The sequence below is a fragment of the Phoxinus phoxinus genome (genome assembly GCF_949152265.1).
Source record: "Phoxinus phoxinus genome assembly, chromosome: 18".
Lineage (NCBI taxonomy): Eukaryota > Metazoa > Chordata > Actinopteri > Cypriniformes > Leuciscidae > Phoxinus > Phoxinus phoxinus.
This window is the reverse complement of record NC_136893.1, coordinates 16264206-16284218: the sequence shown is the minus strand read 5'-3', so window position 1 is coordinate 16284218 and position 20013 is coordinate 16264206. Positions and strand designations below refer to the sequence as shown.

General features: G+C 38.2%; 1 protein-coding gene across 3 annotated transcripts in view; it reads right to left on the bottom strand.

The window, feature by feature from the left end:
• Positions 1 to 277: 277 nt before the first annotated feature.
• Positions 278 to 20013, bottom strand: part of lamb2 (laminin, beta 2 (laminin S)) — a 41227-nt gene continuing 21491 nt past the window's right edge. Inside the window, exons 5-35 of one of the 3 annotated variants that reach the window (XR_013794978.1) lie at positions 18264 to 18337; positions 17986 to 18174; positions 17839 to 17902; positions 15283 to 15485; positions 14667 to 14787; positions 14386 to 14574; positions 14126 to 14305; positions 13836 to 13948; positions 13246 to 13325; positions 13011 to 13146; positions 12452 to 12610; positions 12228 to 12355; positions 11755 to 11884; positions 11479 to 11671; positions 11256 to 11399; positions 10230 to 10461; positions 9865 to 10028; positions 7378 to 7602; positions 7084 to 7301; positions 6272 to 6368; positions 5755 to 6127; positions 4912 to 5096; positions 4581 to 4822; positions 4260 to 4463; positions 3986 to 4130; positions 3018 to 3225; positions 2797 to 2938; positions 2535 to 2711; positions 2302 to 2461; positions 465 to 1070; positions 278 to 420 (exon numbers count right to left, since the gene is read on the bottom strand). Coding sequence is in view for 2 of the 3 variants with exons in the window: in XM_079589667.1 (XP_079445793.1) it covers positions 934 to 1070; positions 2302 to 2461; positions 2535 to 2711; positions 2797 to 2938; positions 3018 to 3225; positions 3986 to 4130; positions 4260 to 4463; positions 4581 to 4822; positions 4912 to 5096; positions 5755 to 6127; positions 6272 to 6368; positions 7084 to 7301; positions 7378 to 7602; positions 9524 to 9559; positions 9865 to 10028; positions 10230 to 10461; positions 11256 to 11399; positions 11479 to 11671; positions 11755 to 11884; positions 12228 to 12355; positions 12452 to 12610; positions 13011 to 13146; positions 13246 to 13325; positions 13836 to 13948; positions 14126 to 14305; positions 14386 to 14574; positions 14667 to 14787; positions 15283 to 15485; positions 17839 to 17902; positions 17986 to 18174; positions 18264 to 18337 (5048 nt within the window). In the remaining variant the exon portion in view is untranslated. Of the gene's footprint in view, positions 1071 to 2301; positions 2462 to 2534; positions 2712 to 2796; positions 2939 to 3017; positions 3226 to 3985; positions 4131 to 4259; positions 4464 to 4580; positions 4823 to 4911; positions 5097 to 5754; positions 6128 to 6271; positions 6369 to 7083; positions 7302 to 7377; positions 7603 to 9523; positions 9560 to 9864; positions 10029 to 10229; positions 10462 to 11255; positions 11400 to 11478; positions 11672 to 11754; positions 11885 to 12227; positions 12356 to 12451; positions 12611 to 13010; positions 13147 to 13245; positions 13326 to 13835; positions 13949 to 14125; positions 14306 to 14385; positions 14575 to 14666; positions 14788 to 15282; positions 15486 to 17838; positions 17903 to 17985; positions 18175 to 18263; positions 18338 to 20013 lie in introns of all 3 variants that reach the window. The other 2 variants (XM_079589667.1, XM_079589668.1) reach the window with 2 other exon arrangements.

Below are 20013 nucleotides of genomic sequence, written 5' to 3'. Positions count from 1 at the left end.
AGTAGGTTCTATTTAGTGCTATTTTATAAAAACAGCATTTAATACGTCTGTGATTTGCAAACATGGTTATTTTCTCAAAATAATTCCCCTTAGATTTTCTGCGGTGACAATTCAATAGATGAAGCTGAAAATCTATTTAAAACCACCCTGCAGTCTTGTTTCCTTCTTTGACGTGAATGCTGATGGAATGCTTTTGTATCTGATGGTGTTCACACGTTTTTGTTTTGTTCCTCATTTATTAGGGTTAGATGTAGATAGCATGCAAGAAATCAGATAGGAATATTATTACTTTTCATTTTTATTATGTGTTGTTATGTGATACTCATAAGAACAAACAGGATGTAAATCAATCAATGCAGGCCTACATCATACAACCAATGAAATGGACAACTCAACTCATTTGACTTCATTTAACAATGTCTTTGTAAGTCCATTGTTACAGTAGTTTCTCTTAGAAATTCAGCCTATTATAGAAACTATTTTCTCAGAAGACAACAAATGTAAAGTGTTTCTCAGAAAATGAGTGTTAATAAAATTCCAAGCAATACCTGTTTAAAAAAAAGGGCAAGCAGAAAATCTATACACTACAACTTCCGAGCCACGATTCAGTGTCTTTTACATTCAAGCAAACTCAGTAACTTCAGCATACTGTATACAGTATTTTACAAGAAAATGTCTTAAAACAAGAAGGAATACTGCTCTGCCTTACAAAAAACATGAACATCTGCATTTCATTCAACTCCATAATGAAAATAGGTTCATGTAGTGTCTTTTGACAGCCCTTTAGTAAAACAACATTTGTTGCAGACATTGCTGTCTGGTGGCAGTTCGTCATTGTCTTGTAGTTTTTTTGGCAAACAGCTTTTGTTTTGTTTTGTTTGTGAATTTCAGAGACAGCAGCAGTCCAGCTGATGGGCTTCCTTCCTTGACAGATTATTGACAGGTGTTGTAGATCTGAATCTGTTTATTGATAGCATTCAGGATTGCCTTCATTTTATCTTCTAGGCCATCCAGCTGCCTGGCTTTGCCTTCCAATACCTTCTGGTTTTCCTCATAGTCCTTTTCAAGCTCTATGGATACAAAACAACCACACAATCAGGTTAGATTTACAAGGAAATACAACTAGCTAAAACACAAGATCAATATTACTTGTCACCACAAGAGGGCAGATATACCGGTATCTATCTATCTATCTATCTATCTATCTATCTATCTATCTATCTATCTATCTATCTATCTATCTATCTATCTATCTATCTATCTATCTATCTATCTATCTATCTATCTATCTATCTATCTATCTATCTATCTATCTATCTATCTATCTATCTATCTATCTATCTATCCACCCATCACTATATTTCAATAGGCTGTTAATAGATTAAATTTGTTTATTATTTTAATTAATTGCACACTTATCATGAAAATAAGCATAATCTTTATCTTGTTTAACACATTCATTTTGTCATCATTTGCTATATCCAGCAAAGTAAACTATCAGGTTGAAGGGTGATTCTGACAAAGCTGCAAGCTTTTTCCAAGGTAAAATTTGGTCTTTCCAAAAAAAAAAGAGACATTTGGAGACTCCAAAAGGACACCAAATAACCAAATGATATAAGGAGTCCATATAATTCATAAATATATACACACAGAAGCACTCATGAAAAAAAAAAAACATTATAGAAACACCTTTTTGACAGTGTATATGTGTACAGTGTAACAGCAAAGAGCATTTGCATTTTAGATAAGTCAAGTAGCGATACTGAACAGGACCACATGGAGATGCCAAAAAACCCTAAAAAAAACCCAACCGCCTTGGCCTGACTGCATTATATGCCTACTACAGTACACCGTTCTGTACAGCATGCCATTGGTCATGGAAATAGAATACTCAAGTTATACATTTATTTTGTATTTTCTTAATTTTTAACACCAACTATGTACAAAAGAACAAGGGGAGAAGAAGTTTTCAAGAAAAGTCCAGGAAAATTGGTTTTATATCAGTCAATTTTCTCCAAATTAAATTTTTAAAAATTAATCTGGGTTCTTAAAGGAAAGGAAAGCTTTTACATTACATATATATTATGTAATATGTCAATCTGGTTTTTAACCACATTTGTAGATTTCTATTGTGTCTTACAAAATTTCACCCAATCGTCATCTGAGATATTCAGATTTCCCTCTATCCTCCATTCGTCTTTGACATATAATGTATTAAGGCACTGTTTGGAGAAATATATATATAACTGAACTGTAAGAATAGTCTTCCTCCAGTTCTCTGTGCGTCTCCCACACACTTACCCGCCAGCCTCTGCATTTTATCCTGGGCATCCTTTAGCAGCGCCTTCGCTTCATCTCTCAGGCGCTCTGCTTTCTGCTTAGCGTCCTGCATTGTCTTTGCCTTACTGTTCATCAGGCCCTGAACAGTACGGTACTTATCGGACAGCTCGCCGTCCAGGATCTAAAACAGACCATAAAGTCAATCAATTCTGGTAAACAAAACCCTCTATGACAAACAGAAGACTACCACACACTTCTTTAGCTTCATTGGCCTTGTCGCGGGCCATGGTAGCAGTCTCCTCTGCCCGCGCTGCATCCAGGCTGTTGTTGGCACGTTTGGTCTTTAAGGCCTCTAATTGCCGTCCCAGATCTCCCAGCCTGTCCATAGCATCATTAAGATCTTTCTCACGAGCTGTGGTCTCTGATTGGATCTTTAGAAAGATTGCAAGAACGCCTGTTGTCAAAACCGATAAATTGAGAACTATAGAAAATGAACTCACGTTAAGGTTGTTTTACCTGTGCCAGCTGGTTCTGAGTTAAGCCAATGTCATTTCTAGCTTTTTGAATGGCCTTTTCTGCAGCGGCCTGGGCCCTGCTGGCATCGTTCAGGGCCTTTTTCACACTCTCAGCTGTGCTCTTCACTCCCTCTGCCTTATTCCTATAGTGAAAGATATGCATTCACATTTAAAAGACAAAAAACAAATAAAAACAATACAACCATGTGTGCAGATAGTCACCTGGCTTTCTTGGCATCCAGCAGCAGCTGTTCTGCTTTGCGGACGTCATTCTGGGTCTGCTCAAGAATGGCGTCCACATTGGACAGACTCTTGACGCGCTCTTTAATCTCGTCTGCGAGGTGTCCAATCTGCTGGGGAGAAGCAGGGATAGAGAGCTCCAGCACCCGATTGGCCACCGCCTCAATGCTGTCAGGATCTGCCCCCTCCTCTGCAAATATTCAACATGACATATAGACCGTGATCAATGAGTTAGCATTAAAGGGTTTTCAGTTTTCAGACAACTCTGGGATTGTACTGAACCTGGGGTTGAGCTCAAAAAAATTTAAAGATTTTTAAGTTAAGGTTCTATTAGAAGAAATAAAAAAATAAAGAGAAAATATAAGAAAATGTTTGGAACATTTAGTATTAAGTGAGCAAACTAGAGTAATCTGCCCTGTTTAGGCATTTTACTTTCTTATTAGTTTATTTCAGTTTTATTCTCTTATTATATAATATAATAAAATATAATATAATATAATTTCTTAAATTTAATTAGTAAGTAAAATTCAGCAGTCTCTTTAGAAAATTTGTAAACTGGCAAGAAAACTAAGAAAAAGAAAAGAGAGAGAGAAAATAAGATTAAAAAAATCAAAAGTACTATTAAGTGCAAAGTAGAATAAGATGCAGAGAATAATTTGCCATGTATTTTATGTTATTATTATTTTTTTTATTATCTATATAATATAATATAATATAGTTTCTTACACTTGATTATAATTTACAAATTTCTTTGAATCATTTGTAAACTGAAAGAAATGAAAAAAAGAGAATATAAGATTTAAAAAATAATTCAAAAGTATACTATTAAGTGCAAAGTAGAATAAGATGCAGAGAATAATGTATTTTCTATTTTATGTTATTATTTATTTATTTATTTATTATATTAAATTATTATATTATATTATATTATATTATATTTAAAAACTCACGCATGAGGAATTCCCGAATTTGTTTGATGAGGTCCCTCAGGTCGTTGTTAGAATTATCCAACTTGTTCTTGGTATCACTAGCTTTTTCCAAAGCTGCCTGGGCTCTATCCTTGGCTTCCTGAGCCTTGGTCTTAGCATCTGCCACCTTAATAAGACCATCAAGACAACATAAGATGCAGAATTAAGACTGAACACGTTCTGGAGAATGTTAATAAAAGGAACTGCCAGCACTGAAAACGCTTTAATCGTGCTAGTCATCGATCAGTGTCTGTACCTGCTTAAAAAGCTCTTCCACCACTCCCATAGCTTTATCCAACTCTCTTTCTGCATGTTTGGATCTATCCAGGGCATTGTTGGCCACTGCAACAGCTCCATTGCAATTCAGGCCTCCACAGTGGCGCTTGCCCTCATCATCCCGACAACCAGCACCACCACAAGGGCTGTCCACACATGGAGCATCCCCTGGTGTTCCACATACCTACAACAATAACAAACCAAGAGCTCTAATGTAAACCAATAATAAATGATCAAAAATTCTATACAAATATTTAATCCGGATGTATGTATGTACTCTTATAACTTTAAATCTGCTTACCTTTTCATTGATTTTCTTTATGTCCAGATTCTGAGCTTTTGCATTTAAGTCTGTGAGTGTACGTTTGTTGGCAGCGTTTTTGCGGTTAAAATCGTCTGTCTTTTGGGCGATCAGTCGCTCTGTTTTCTTGCGGGTGTCTGCCGATTGGCTCACTGTGCAGGGGATGTCAGTGGTAGATCTGTTGGCACGATGCTCTGCGTCACGTGACTTGTTGTACGAAGCCCGGATGCTGTCATATGCACCTGAGGAAGGATACCAAATATCAAAATAAATAAACTGTAAGTCACTGCAAGTCTATTTTAGCTACAGTAAGACATCATTAGTGACTAACCCAAGAAGTTGGAGTTCTTGAGGATGTCAAGCTGACGGTTAAGCTGATCTGAGTTCAGTTTGAGCTCTTTCGCTTCTCTTTCCAGGGTACTTAATGCATTACTGGCCTCATAGTTACTGTCCTGCACAGCGGTCAGGTCTCCCTCCAGCTGGTTCAGTGTGTCTGTGGTCTCACCAATCTGAGCTCTGGGAGAGGAAAGTAGTAAAAGAGCTGATGAACGGACCAAACCGATCACCATCAAGGGTGTAAAAAGTGAGAAAAAAATGCTATAAAACTATATTTATGTGAAAGTATGGTTACCGTGTCAAGTCATAGTACTCATTTACAAGTATTTAACAAAAAGAAAACCTTAAATAGTTTCCAAAATTAATTATAAACAAGTTTTTCACAGTAAAATAATTTCTTAGCTACTGATATCAACTGATTGTATCAAAAGACATTTGCTAATTACCGTAATTAAATAATCTAATTTAATCAAAGTAATTTCAAACACAATCTAATGTAACTTATTAATTCAAACGTAAAGTGAAATTTACTTTACTTGACAATCTTAGTAAGAAGTAGTATGCATTCCTATGGATTTTTTTAAAGTGCATTTTTTTAAATGTACAGAATATATTTATGCTATGATGACCAGCAAAATGATTTTTTTGCCAATTTGCTATATTAATTTCAATAGCACTCATAAATAATACTAGTAATATATCTTCTTATTAATAATTGAGTATGAAGTCATTTCCCCCTGCCCGCCAACACCCTCAACTAGTCCTGTGTATCTTTCAGGCAATACAACAGAATTTAGGGTCTGCAAATGTGGGGTATCTCCCTCTAACCAAACTGTACCTGAGATCCTCTATCATGCCCATCAGAGTGGTCACAGCTTCTGCGGTGGCATTGCGGGCATTAACAATGTCCCGCGCCTGCGCCAGCATGTCCTCCAACTCTTTCAATTTTCTCTCGAAGGCTCGTGTCAAGCCGGTAGTGTGGAGCTCCTTGGCTCGATCTGTGAGAGCTTTGGTTCTGGTTGCCAGATCCTGAACGATGCGGTCCCAGTCCCCAAAGCACTGGTGGCAAGGCTTGCACTCAGGGAAGGTGCCAGAGAAGCCACGGGCACATTGATCACAGCGAACGCCTGACACTCCCTGCTGGCACACGCAATGACCGGTCACACGGTTGCACTGAGCTGACTCGATGCCACGGGGGTCACAGTCACATGCTGTGGGGGGAGAAGTAACCAAATCAATCAGATTTTGGGAATAATGATTACTTGTGAATCAAAAATGTTCTAATTAGATTCTAGAGTTGATGATAAAATGTGTTACAGACTGAATATATAAAATGCTCTGAAAGATCATAGTACCTCGGCATAGTACTCTTGGGTCACCCCAGTGGTTCTCCTGGCAGTCTTTACAGGTCTTTCCTCCAAAGCCAACACGGCACTGGCACTGGCCTGTGAACTATATGAATTTGGGTTCAAAAAGAGGACTAGCTACATTTAAGACTACTCAGGAGTCTAGCAACTTGGAATGGTACCATATCGGTAATCAGAGATTTTTTTAATTTATCGGTATGGATATATAATTGTTTATACTCAACTATTACTTAAAGTTAACCTATAATAACATTAATAATTTACTAACACTGTTAAATGTGATCTTTAACAAATTTTGAAAATGAATATCCATTATTATACTGTACATTAACATTATAATGTAGTGATGCCTAAATTCACTTGTAGCATTATAAACAATTGAGTTTTTTAGTGTTTTATTTTTCATTAATTTATAGACAAAATAGTACAGAAATTTTATATTGTCCATAAATAATTAATATTTGGTTATCGGCCATAACAGACAATGACCACAGAACCCTTTGCCAACTGGTTGCTTTTCAGCTAATCAGGTCGAACTACTTGGCAATCATAATTTTTTTTTTCAGAATTCCTTGATGAACAGAAAGTTGAATTGAAGAGCATTTATTAGAAATAGAAACATTTTGTAACAATGTTTAAAGTCATTACTGTCACTTTTGATCAATTTAATGCATCCTTGCTGAATTAAAGCATTCATTTGAAAAAAAACAACAACAACATCAACTGACCCCAAACTTTTGAACGGTACTGTATGGAAGCCCATTTGCCCTGAGTGTGTGCTGTTTGCGAGTCGAAGGTACCTCATTACAGGCAGATGTGAAGGCATTGTTGGGGTCACAGCCACAGGACTCACAGCCCCGTCCACTTGCCAGGTTCCAGTAGTTGGGAGCGCAGTGATCACAGGTTTGTCCAATAACATGAGGGAGACACTGACAGTGTCCTGTGGCGCGCTGACACACACAGTCATCTCGAGACAGACACTGACTGCGCTCCGTGCCCAAGAAGTTGCAGGTGCACTCTGGGTAAATTAAAGTGTTAATGTTTATTGTTGTTCTATAATATAGAAAAGTAATTCGAGGCCCAAGTAAACTCACTCCGGCAGTTGCGGCGGGAAGCATCTCCATAGTATCCGCTCTTGCACACGCTGCAGTCCGCTCCTTCAGTATTGTACAGGCACTTGAGACACTGGCCAGTGCGCTTGTCACATGCCTCAGGATCCGATAGATCGATGTTGTTACTGCAACGACAAGGTTGGCACTGCCCACCGGGCTTAGAGGGGTCACCGTAATAACCAGGAGCACATTCTTCACAACGTGGACCTGGTTGATGGGCAGAAAGTACAGTTTAGTTGCATCAAGATAGAATTTTAAAATGTTGCATAAAGCATCGGTAAAATAAGATGAAAAGAAAAACAAGTTTAATACACATGAAGGACATTTTTAATGCTGAACTGATTTAAAGATTCATATTTTCTTCAGAATATCTCTAAAATTGCTCTACAATCTGTCACAAACTAAAACCACAACAAGAAAATCCACAGTCTTCTTGGGATAAAGCACTTTTAGTTTCATGATGTTTTTTCTCTCCCATAACCTGTACAATATATATAATAGGGTTTCTAAGTAAAACTTAGTACATAATTAATGAAAGCAATATTAGGCTCCCATATCTAAAGGAAAAGGTGTTAAACCGAGTAGGAAAGAACCAACACGTTTTTGGTTGCTTAGTGTTAAAATAACTAATTCGGGGCATTGTATTAAATTATTAAGGAAATTATTAATTAAATAAATATTTAAGGGATGGAAGTGCTCTCAAACTAAATTGTCATGTAAAGCTCTGCTAAGAATACAGTCTAAGAACACATATTACATAAATCAAGTTATGAAAAATGACTCTCCAGAAGATTTTACAATTTAATCTTAATGTCAAATAATATACTCAGCTGTCTGAACACTAGTGTAATAATCTCCTGAAGAGTGATGCGGTACAAAGCATCAGAGTGAATTTTCTTTTTTTACATTAAAAGATCTGAAACACTTTGAAGCTCAGTTTAGCTTGGCTGTAATATTAATTCTGTCTAAACAATATTAATTCACTCTGTTGCTATGTTCAAATTTCTTGCAACCAAAATGCTACGTAGAGACACACGCCTGCTTCTCTGACTCAAAAGCTGACAGAGGAACAGTGATGGGCACTCACTTCTAGTTACAGAACAGAGTAGAATTTATATAAGAGAACTATTTAGCACAAAAACAAAGAGCATCTCAACTGAATGACAGAATTGAATAGCATTTGAATAGATCAAACAATTTCAGAATTACAGAATAAATACTTTTTTGTAAAAAGATTTAAACAAATAGTATAATATAATTTTTTATTGCTATAAAAAAGTTCTCACAAAAAAAATGAAGACTGCACTTTTTTAACCGGTGCATTTTAATGAACCATCCATTCAAACTGATTCACTGAACTGGATTTTCCAATGCTTAATATGAGAGAGAGAAGATTTTAGGTTAGTGTTTAATTATTACTATTTATTTTGATCGACTGTAAAGCTGAGCACTGAAAAAGCTTAGTTTAAAAAAGAATTACAATCTACATTTAGACCCTGTTTACACCTGGCTGCTTTTTAATTGGTCGGATCACAAGTAGACGAGGCAGACACATCTTGGTTTACACCTGGTGTTTTAATCACTCTCTTTTGTCCACTTTTAACAACTTCTGTCCTGATTTCTTCAAGAGGAGGGTCTATGGGTGGGTAAATGTATGTTTTTTTTTCAGATCTTTTTTATCTACTGGACGAAATAAACTTGTGCGATAACCATATGAACGTGACCGGGGTCGACGGAAAAACACACGGAGAGCAGCAGCTTTTTCATTTCTGTTCTGACAGCTGCTAGATCGCGCCGAACGCTGTGAGTGTTTGTTAAAAGTTTAAATCCTGTCTGGCTAGCGCTCTTCCCATAATGTTTGCATGTTAGGTCAGTAGTCGGAGAGTAGGCCATTTGTGGCTATTCGAATATTTAGCTTCGTCCACTTTTGATTCGATCGACCAATAGGAATCTTGATATCAGGTGTAAATAGGGCCTTAGTTACTGCCCAGCACTGCTAAACTGGGCTGAGAGGGTTCTGCAAAATGAACATGCAGGTGTGAAGTGCGTGAGCCATGCGCTAGCGAGGGACGGGAGGGGGGATGAAGGTCGGGCAGCAGAGGTGGGGTGGGTCTCCATGGTTACTCACGCTTGAGAACTGCCCCTGCAGAGCGCTTTACAATCCCTGTGTCCAGTTGAGGGGGGACAGGAGATAACACACATGATCACTGCACGTCTGATCAGACTGACAGTGGCCTATGGTTATGACATTTTCTGCATCCTATCCAGATGCAGATGGACTCAGGGTGTTACATGGCTAAATAAAGCCCTATTCAAGCACTTATTAATTTGGGAAGTCATACAAGATCTACATTCTCTTGTTGCGTTTATGCAAGAAATGCAACAGCACATGACCCGGACCTCATCTTTATTCATTTTATTCTACCCATCTCTGGGAAGAAAAAAAGAAAAGTCTGGGGTTAAAAATACCTGTGTAACCCTGGTTACAGTTGCAGACCACCTGTTGGTTGCGGTTGTCTTGATAACATGAGGCGGCAAAGTGGCGTCCGCTGTTGGGGCCCTCAGGACAGGGGCAGGGACGACACTGATTCCCTAAACCAAGGGCCGGGTTTCCATAGTAACCATTAGCACACCTGTGACAGGAGGTATATATTACATTAGCATGGGCAGAGAAACATTCAAGAAATATCAACCCTTTTCACTGTGTGCCTGCAGGCTTTATAAAACCCTCTAATGTCCTCTAATGGACATGGGGAAATGTCCTCTAATGTTAGTAATTATCAAATCAACCATACAGCTTAAAACATCAAAAATGCCTGCTTTATTACTTGTACCTTTCACATTGGTCTCCTGCTGTATTGCTTCTGCAGTTGAGACAGGCTCCAGTCCTCTGGTGGCACTCGTCAGCATGGCCGTTACATTGGCAAGACCTGCAGTTCGGGAAGCCCCAGTGTCCAGCCTGACAACCATCACAGCGCTGACCAAATGCACCAGGCCGGCATGGACACTGTCCTGCGTACTGGTCACAGAAACGGCTCTGAGAGCCCTCCATACTACATTCACAAACTAAAGACAAAGAGAAAAAATAATGAAGGAATGAAGAAAGGAAGGAATGAAAGAACAAACAAAACAAAACAAAAAGAAAGAAAGAAAAATGAAAAGCAAGAAGAAAAGATAAAACAAACAGCAACAACAACAAAAAGCAGAATACAATTTAAAAGAGAAAAAACAAACAAATAAAAACAAATAAAAAGAGTGAAATAAAAAAAATAAAAAAAACAGCAACAGAAAAAATCAAAAGAAAGAAAAAACAAACAAAGAAAGAAACGAATCAAAAGAAAAGAAAAAAACATTAAAAAACAAAATAAGAAAACTACACCAACAAAAAACAAAACAGTAAAAGAAAGAAAAACAAATACAAATGTAAAAATAAATAAATAAGGAAAGTAAAAACAAAGACAACAACAACAAAAAAAATGTTATTGATGTACACTACCGTTAAAACGTTTTAGATCAGTAAGATTTATTCTTGTTTTTAAAAGCTCTTCTGCTAACCATTGCTGCATTTATTTGATCCAAAATACAGCAAAAACACTAATACTGTGAATTACAACTGTAATTCAACTTCTGAATATTGTAATTCAATTTCTGACACTGTAGTAATGATGCTGAAAATTCAGCTTTGCAATCACAGGAATAAATTGCATTTTAAATAGTAAAGACATTTCTCAATACTGTTTTTGCTGTATTTTGGATCATATAAATGCAGCCTTGGTGAGCATAAGAGACTTCTTTTAAAAACATAAACAAATCGAACAAATCTACAACTTTTGAATGGTAGTGTACCATATGTCTCTTACGTTTGCACCCGGAAGGGCCAAATCCATAAGCCCCCGCTGCACATTTATCACAGCGCCGGCCTGATATGTTGGGCCTGCAGCGGCACTGACCCCCACGGACATCACACTCTGAGCTGAGCGAACCCTGAGGATCACACTCACAAGCTGCAGGAGGAAAGTACTTGTCTTAATAATAACAAATACAAACAAACCCCAATATTCCCATCTCAACCCCTAAACTCACGCAGCGCGCCGTTGTTAATGAGGGCAGACATGCTGGTGATGAGTTTAGCACACACTTCACTCATCTGTGGTCGGGACACACTCTTGGCAGTCTCGTGGCAGCGGTAACGCTCATAGCTCTGCTTCCGTGCAACGGAGGCAGGGTCTCCCGCGGTAAACATCTCTAGAGAAGAGTAACGAGGGAGAAGGGCAATCTAGGGAGGTGAGGGGAAGAAAGGAACCATGAACATAAAGAAGACCTGATAAAAGTTGAATAAAATCACAGATTTATGCTTACAGAGTCAACAAGTACAAAGGCATTAGTGGAGGTAAGGATGCTGTTCCTGTCAGCGTAACGGATGAACTCCACACGCAGTTTGTAACTCACTCCTCCCTCCAAACACACTGGCTGAGGAAGAACCACAAACCTGCAGCAGTACAACAGAAATATTATAAGTAAAAATGACTTTCTGAGAAGATTCTGGTATACAGAAGTGAAGGAAAACAAGCCTACATGTTCTCATCCTTATGTCGCTCCATACCTGTATGACTTTTAATAAAAATGTCTCAAGGAAAGTCAGTGAGGTCCTATGTTGTTTTGAAACCCATTGACTTTCATTGTATGGACAAAAACAGTTGAAACACTTCAAAATATCGTCTTTTGTGTTCCACAGAAGAACGAAACAACAACATGAGGGTGAGTAAATAATGACAGAATTTCCTTTTTAGGTGAATCGTCCCTTTGAACGCTCATCCGTGTGTTTCACAGACCTGGCACTAGAGGGGAGCGATAAGGTTAGCAGATCATCTGCAGGGATGGTGTTTCCACATGGACTGCTGGTAGGTATGGGGCCTGGTCTAATCACCATTACACGGACCTCCTCCCAGTCCCGTGGCATCTTTAAAAACAGAAACGTATATGAGTGTATACCTATAACACACTTCTTCTCTGAGTACGCCTATGACGCCAATGTAATGTCTAAGTGTCCGTTTACCTGAAGCTCGTAGCGAATGAGGATGTCATATTCCATAGAATATGGAATGTTGTTAATGGCGAACTCCAGCGTACCACCTTCAGGAGCCCGTGCAAACCCAGTGCCTGTCCACAAGGTGGGACGGCCCGGCTGGTACTCTCTCTCCTCAAACGCAGAGCCCTATAAAATATAAACTGTTAAATGTAATCTTTAGACATTCTCAAAATGAACATTTATTTATACAGTACATTGTAATGATCTGATGTCACTTGCATTTTAAACAATTGGTTTTATTTTTTTACGTTTCATTTATATAGACATAATAGTGTGGAGTTATTATTTATATTTATTTTTTATAATACCGGTAGTTAATATTTTTTATTTTTAATATTTATTCAATCGGCCAGTATTTTTATGTAAGTACATCATCCCCGAGAAATATTTGATCATAATATCTTTAGAATATATCTATATATTACTTTCTTCTTGTCACTTGGCATGCACCTGTTATGTTTAATTAAAAATATTTGTTCCGTTGCTTGAGTATTAAGTTACTTATTTTTCCCAGTTCTGTACTTACTTGACCCAGTTTGGCATTTTCAGCCTCATAAATGTAGTGGTCGAGGGCCATGAAGAAATACCCAGACTCCACCTGGTTACACTGGCGTCCAATCATGTGACTCCGACAGTGACACTGCCCTGTTTCCATTGAGCACCTGAACACAAATGACATCATAATTATGTCAATTAAATTGTATGTTATTTTTTTGAAAACTGCCCGAAGTCTGAATCCCCATAGACTGAACAATACTGACTGGTTGTCTGTAGCTCCACCCACATCACAGTCACACCCTCTGCAGCCATTGGCATCATGACTCAGGGCCCAGTGCTCAGGCTATAGGAGAATAAAAACACCAATATGACATTTAATATTCAGATTTTTGGCTACAGGTACAATGCAAAATACTGTGATAGAACCATGGCATGGTATGCTGATGGAACACGTGATACTTTGATATATACCATGCCGTGCTAACAAATGACCAAATCCAAATACAGTGTTTAACATAGTAAAGAATTACATGGAACATATCCATAAAATGATGTGACATCACTCTAATACTAAAGGGATTTTTTAGCTGGTCTAATTTCAGGATACAGTTCTTCCTTTCATTCCATTTTAAGCCGGGTGTAAACCTACACCATCTGCCATGAGCTCCTGGGCTAAATGCAGACATTGTTGAGCAAACATTCTCAGTTCATGTTCCCACCCAGTAAAGAGGATACAAGGTACCAGTAAGCATGCAGCGCTTACTGGTGAATGATAACCCAAATGTTCTCAGAGAGGTGTATGGGGAATCATAAACTGCTAAAAAAGGCAAGCTTGTTTTTCTGCTCTGCTTACCAGACATTGGTTGCAGCTGTGTCCAGTGACCAGGCGTTTACAGAAGCAGTCTCCACTAACAGGGTCACACTGGGAGCTACCGGACACTGTACCCCTGGGGTCACATTTACATGCTAAAGCAGACCAGTGAGAGAAAGACAATGATTGTGAATCATGAGTAAAATATACCAGAGAAGTGTTCGTCAAATAGATGGTGCAATGTGTCTAATAAAAAAATACTAGTATTCAAACATTTATTGGTTTTAACATGAAAAATTATTATCAGCTGATCGGTATCGACTTGTACTTACGTTGGCAACCACGAGGGTCGCTAGCACTGAGCCCAAAGAAACCAGGCTTGCATTTATCACAGCGCGGGCCTTCAACGTTGTCTTTACAACGGCACTGCCCAGCAATCATGCGTGAAGAGGGGTCATCATGCCCGTCACAAATGCCACCATTCAGAGAACCATCCGGGTCACAATCGCAGGCTGCCAAAGAGAATAGACATAAGCAAACGTACACAGTATAATGCATAAACGTATACGTTTAGCATTGATCTCACACCTACCCACGCAGACCCCAGGGTCTCTGATGTCTCTAGTTGGATCCTGATAGTAAAAAGGTTTACAGGTCTCACAGTTGCGGCCCATGGTGTTGTGGAGACAGTTGTCACACACGCCTCCACTGGCGTTCCCAGTAGCCAGATACACCGCCATGTCAAAATGACACTTGTTGGAGTGACCATTACAGTTGCATTCTGGGAAAAGGATGAAAGTGTTAACTGTGGAATTAGAAATATATGCCTGTATGCACTGTATAAGCAATATTATTATGGTTATTGATAATTACTCTTGCAGGCGTTAGTGTTACGGCCCTCAGCTGGTCTCCAGGGCAGGTCATTATAGAAGTCATCACACTGTTCACAGTTCAGTCCATTCGTGTTGTGTTTGCACACACACCTCCCGTGTACCTAGAGATGGAGACGCCAAACTTCACCTCATATTGTAGTATTAACTTCTTTGGCAACTTAATGTTTGTCTCTCGTTACAATGAGCCGATCATTTTTTAAAGTCACCATAAAAAAGAAGATTGACTTGTTTTTTATGGAACATTGAAATATTTATATAAATGATTAATCTATGCAAATTGTTATTTTTATTTATTTATGTGCCTTTGTAATATTTAATCAAAATAATTTCCCCTCACTCTCGCAGCTGATGATGTGTTTACTGGCACGAGGGCGGGACAACTGTCAATCACATGACATCACAGCAATAGCAAGTCACAACCATCCAATCAATTTTCCGATGAACAAAATGAAGTCCCACCCTAAATTTTTTCTTGTGCGAGAAGCTCACAATAGTTAGAAAACACTATCGCAATTTTCGTTTCCATTGTAAGGCAACAAAGGTAGTCTAAATAAGCGAAATTAGCATGTACAACTAGCTACAGTTTGGTAACTCACCATGCCCTCAATGTCATCCCTGATGCCGTCGATAGGAGCACACTCGGAGGCGTGGCCATAGCAGAAGCAGTTGCCCCTGACAACCAGCTCATACATGGCATAGTAGTATTTCTCTTTGATCTCAGGCCGTGAGTCCAGCAGATTATCACCCAGAGTGTGCAGCTTGGTGAAGTTCAGACGGAGGTTAGTGATCTTCAGCTGGTCTGCAATATGAAGAAATTGTCGTTAGTGGAGGATAGTGGCATATTCACGAGTTCACACTCACAAATAAGTCAGATAGAATAAATAGTATGCGTATTTGGCGTGCTGTCCGAGGAGAGGGCTCCGGGCTCGGTATTCGGCCCGAACCCAGAGTACTCCCCCCGTATACCTGGCTGTAAAAGAGAGCCAAGGGTGAGGAGTCGGGGTGGTGGAGGGATGCTGGAAACTGTCAAGGAATGTTAGGTGAGTTGACAGAATGGATATATATATGCTTCTTGTCATGCTGATTAGGGTAGACGTGATTGTTTGATGACAAGTAATTGGATTGATTATCTGATCGTGCTCCTCCCGAACTTTGTTTATAAAACATCATTAAAAATCATGGTTTGCACAAACGTATTAGGCAGCACAACTGTTTTCAGCATTAATAATGATAAAATTGAGCAGCAAATCAGCATATTACAATGATTTCTGAAGGATCATGTGACTCTGAAGACTGGGGTAATGATGCTGAAAATTCAGCTTTGCCATCACAGGAATAAATTACATTTTTAAAATGTATTTAAATGGAAATCAATGCAGCCTTGGTGAACACTGATCATAAATCACACCAAATGAACATCAAGCATACAATCACGACCACCCAATTATGAGAACATTCTCCAACCCCTGTAAAAAATCCCTAAACCCTGTTAACCAATGACCTCTGACCCCTTCTCCCCTGAGCCAATGGCCTGCTCCTCAGTGGGAGGTCACAGTCAGCTGAGCGTGGAGGCCTTTAGCAGGAGTGTGGTGGATAGGCTGCTGTTACGCTTCAGAGACACTCATTGAAGTGGGACTTGTGTGATTTATAAGGAAAAGAGTTGGAGGGAAAATCATGGAGTGTGTGAGAGGCGCATATCCCAACATCAGAGAATTCAGCTTCTGTACACATGCTGTTTGTTCCAGTCATGCTCTAGTTGATCAGTATAACAGAAAGTGAGAGCCACACAGAGTGTGTGAGATCAATATATACACACTCACACTGTGCATGACTCACAGCTGTATGGGAATAATACACTGACCAGCTGAACTGGCAAGTTCATCAGCTAATTTTACTACTACTTCAACACACTTGCGCTAGGCCAATGATGTCATCTAATATTATTTGACCATCCAACAAAAAAAACCTGAAGATATTTCATCTTGTCATGATCCAAGCCTATGTTCCCCTGTCTTGTGTTGGACTCTTATATTGAAGTTTTTCGGTTTCTATTGGTTCTGTGTTCTCTTCCTGTTTAGTTCCTGTTGGCTTTGTGTCTTGTTTCTTTCTATGCTCATATAGATGCCACATTTGACCGCTCCAGACACATTGGCCCGCCATCTTGCAACGGTCAGAGTGTCATCGCTCAAAGTAAGAATCAATGATGCCACAACATTGTGCAGCTTCTGGTTGTGAATCCACCAATATTTAAATTCCAGAAGAAATGGGATAACCTTTCACAGGTGAGAATCTGTTGGTTTGTATTTTATGTATTAACTCAATATTAAATGTTTTTACTATGGTAGTTTTAATGTTTTTGCTTTTACTATGGTAACTTTTTAATGTCGTGTCATGTCCTTTTTAATGTTGAAATGCAAACTCAGAATATTACACAAACCTGCAATAATTAAATATGTAAATTTTGTGTTGTATTTTTTTATTGCTGAAGTAAGTTTTTTTTTGTTATTAAAAACAGTAAAATAAAAGTAAACCCAGCCCAGGTGAGAAAAAAAATAACCTACTGCATTACTTTCCATATAAAGTAACTACCGTAAGTAATGCAATTAGTTAATTTTTCAGAGAGTAACGTAATATTGTTATGTTATTTTTAAAAGTAACTTTATACCTAATACTGGTAATATATTATAATAAACAGTATGTAACATATACATTTATTTTTATATAAATTGTATCTAAATATATTAGAACATTTAAAAATGTATATAAATTAGATACCAATTACATAAATTTAATATTAGCACAAAATAACACCTACAACAAATGCTATTTTACATATCAGAGGAAATCAGTCTTTAAAAAGATCTGGCTGTTACCAGTGTAATTAAGACCTGTTTGTGAGACATATTGCACTTCTCTGTTATAAGAAGGAATAGGTTGTTCATGTTGTTCCTGGGGAATGACAGTGAAAGTACAGGAACAGAGCCTGAGGGGAAGAAATCAGCTGCTATTTCCTATTTTATATTTCCTCCATCTGCCATTTAATAAAGAGGTAGCATGAACAGGTACTGTGCCATGGACAACAGAGCAAAACCATTTCAGTGTTTTTCACTTAAGTATCCAGTTGGAGGTTGGGATTGTTAAGGTTCACTTACTCTGAATGTTAGGGCTGTAAGGGTCTTCGATCCGAATAGCAGGGTCAAGAACACGGTAAATCACCTGAGAGAAGAGAAAGTGCAGTTCAGTAAACAAATTACAAACAAATGAACTGATGCAAAGCATTCCAAATGAATAACTCTCACCTCTCCTTCTGTCGACGGCTCGATGTCAGAATATCTGGATTCGCAGAGAACATCATCAACCTTACGAAGAGGACCCTGAGAAATTCCCGGGAAGTTGGACTCACAGTCGGAGGCGAAGTAACGGTACACCTGCCATGTCCGGCCAAAATCTGCAGATCGCTCAATCAACATGGCTGCTGGACGGAAGGTCTGTGTACAAAAACGATTGACAGTGTGAGGTCAGTTTTGGAGTGTTTCAAGAGTGAAGGTTATTTCTTGGAAGAAAAAAACGATCTTACCTTAAATGTCATGATGAGATGAGTGAAGTGAAACTCTGCCTCCAGGTCCAGCTGAAGGAAAACGTCAGACTTTCCTGAGATCAGAAAAGATTTCATGTTCACATTAATGATCCAAGGCATCAACAATGACTATTACAACAATTACACAAAAGTCCCCTCTGCTGTAATAAGATCATGTTGTGTAAAGAACAAAATTAAAACAAATAGTCCTTCATTACTATTTTATCCTTATCAAATATAACCACTGTTGACCCTGAGTAAAAAAATATTCTGTCTTAAAACACTTTTTTCACACTTTTTTAATTATTATTATTAGTTTACTAAGCAGTTGACATAGGCTAAATAATATTAAAGGGGTCATGACATGGGTTTTTTTATTTTATTATTATGTTCCCTTAGGTGCAAATATAGTATTACTATAGTTTTTTTTACAAAAAACTTTTAAAATGTAGTGATTTATGACCTTTTCCCACCCTGTTTCTCATCCTCTGATTCAAACAGTCTGTTTTGGGGGTGTTTCCCCTTTAAGAGTTCAGTGTTAACGCCCACTGTTATGATTGGCTAACGTCAGTGCATGCATCAATTATTAACGCCCCCAGCCAGAACCTGTGCGGATTCAGCGTATTTAAAAAGTAGTTTCAAGTTTTAAACACATTGCTTACAGTTTGCGTCGTCGTTGTTGAGCCCAGAATAGTCGGCAAGGACTTATCTTTGAGCAACAGTTTTCTGGCAAAGCCAGCATCATTTTGGGATTTGTTCTCAAAACAGTCATCCTTCAAATGTATAGAACAAACGCTTAAAGGGCACCTATTATGGAATTTTGAAATGTACCTTTCATGTAGTGTGTAACATAGATCTAAGTGAACAAAAACATCCTGCAAAGTTTGAAATATGAAAGTGCACCGTATATAAAGTTATTGTCTTTCAAAAGTAAGAGTCGACTCGGAGTCATTTTTATGAATCGTTAGAAGACCGAAGCTTTTTCTCTGACTAGATGACGTCAACTTGTCAAGTTATTTGAATACGATACGCCCACTTATTGCGCTCCAATGCCAGGGGAAATATCATGGCGACGAGACGCTGTGTTCTGAAGTGCGACTCAAAAGCAAACTTTTTTCATCTGCCCAAGGAGGAGCATTTGAAGACTAAGCGGCTACAATTCATATATACAACTATACCACAGAAGTATACCGAGCCTTGTGCTTTGCTCGCGCCATTTTCAAGACGATTGCTTTACCAACTTAAATGCAATCAAACTTGATTCGCGAGCCGGCTGATATTGAAGGAAGTTTCAGTTCCAAGTGTATTTGCATCAGCTTCCTCCTCCGTATCACAACCTGTAAGTGTTATTAATAATTTTTTGCTTTTATATTTTATGTAGCATGCTTAATAATTATTTTGTTTGTTTTGTAAGCACCGTTTAGCTTCTAGGTCTTCAATGACAATTGTATTGAAATATGTGAAGTGTTTGTCGTTGTTTTCGGAGTTGTCTTATAGAATAGATTAATACCTCGTAGTAACGTAACTACATTTTTTTTTTTTTTTTTTTTGTAAAAACGTTATGTTTATGCATCGGGCTAATGCAAACAAAGACTGATTGTGCTTTTACAATATGAACTCTGGGCTATGCTCGCTAACATAACATTACATGCTTTATCTTATTTTTAGTTTTTTACTACAAACTACAAAGCAGTGGACTATAATAATTATTATAACACAATTTAATTGATAAAAGCATCATTGTACTCCG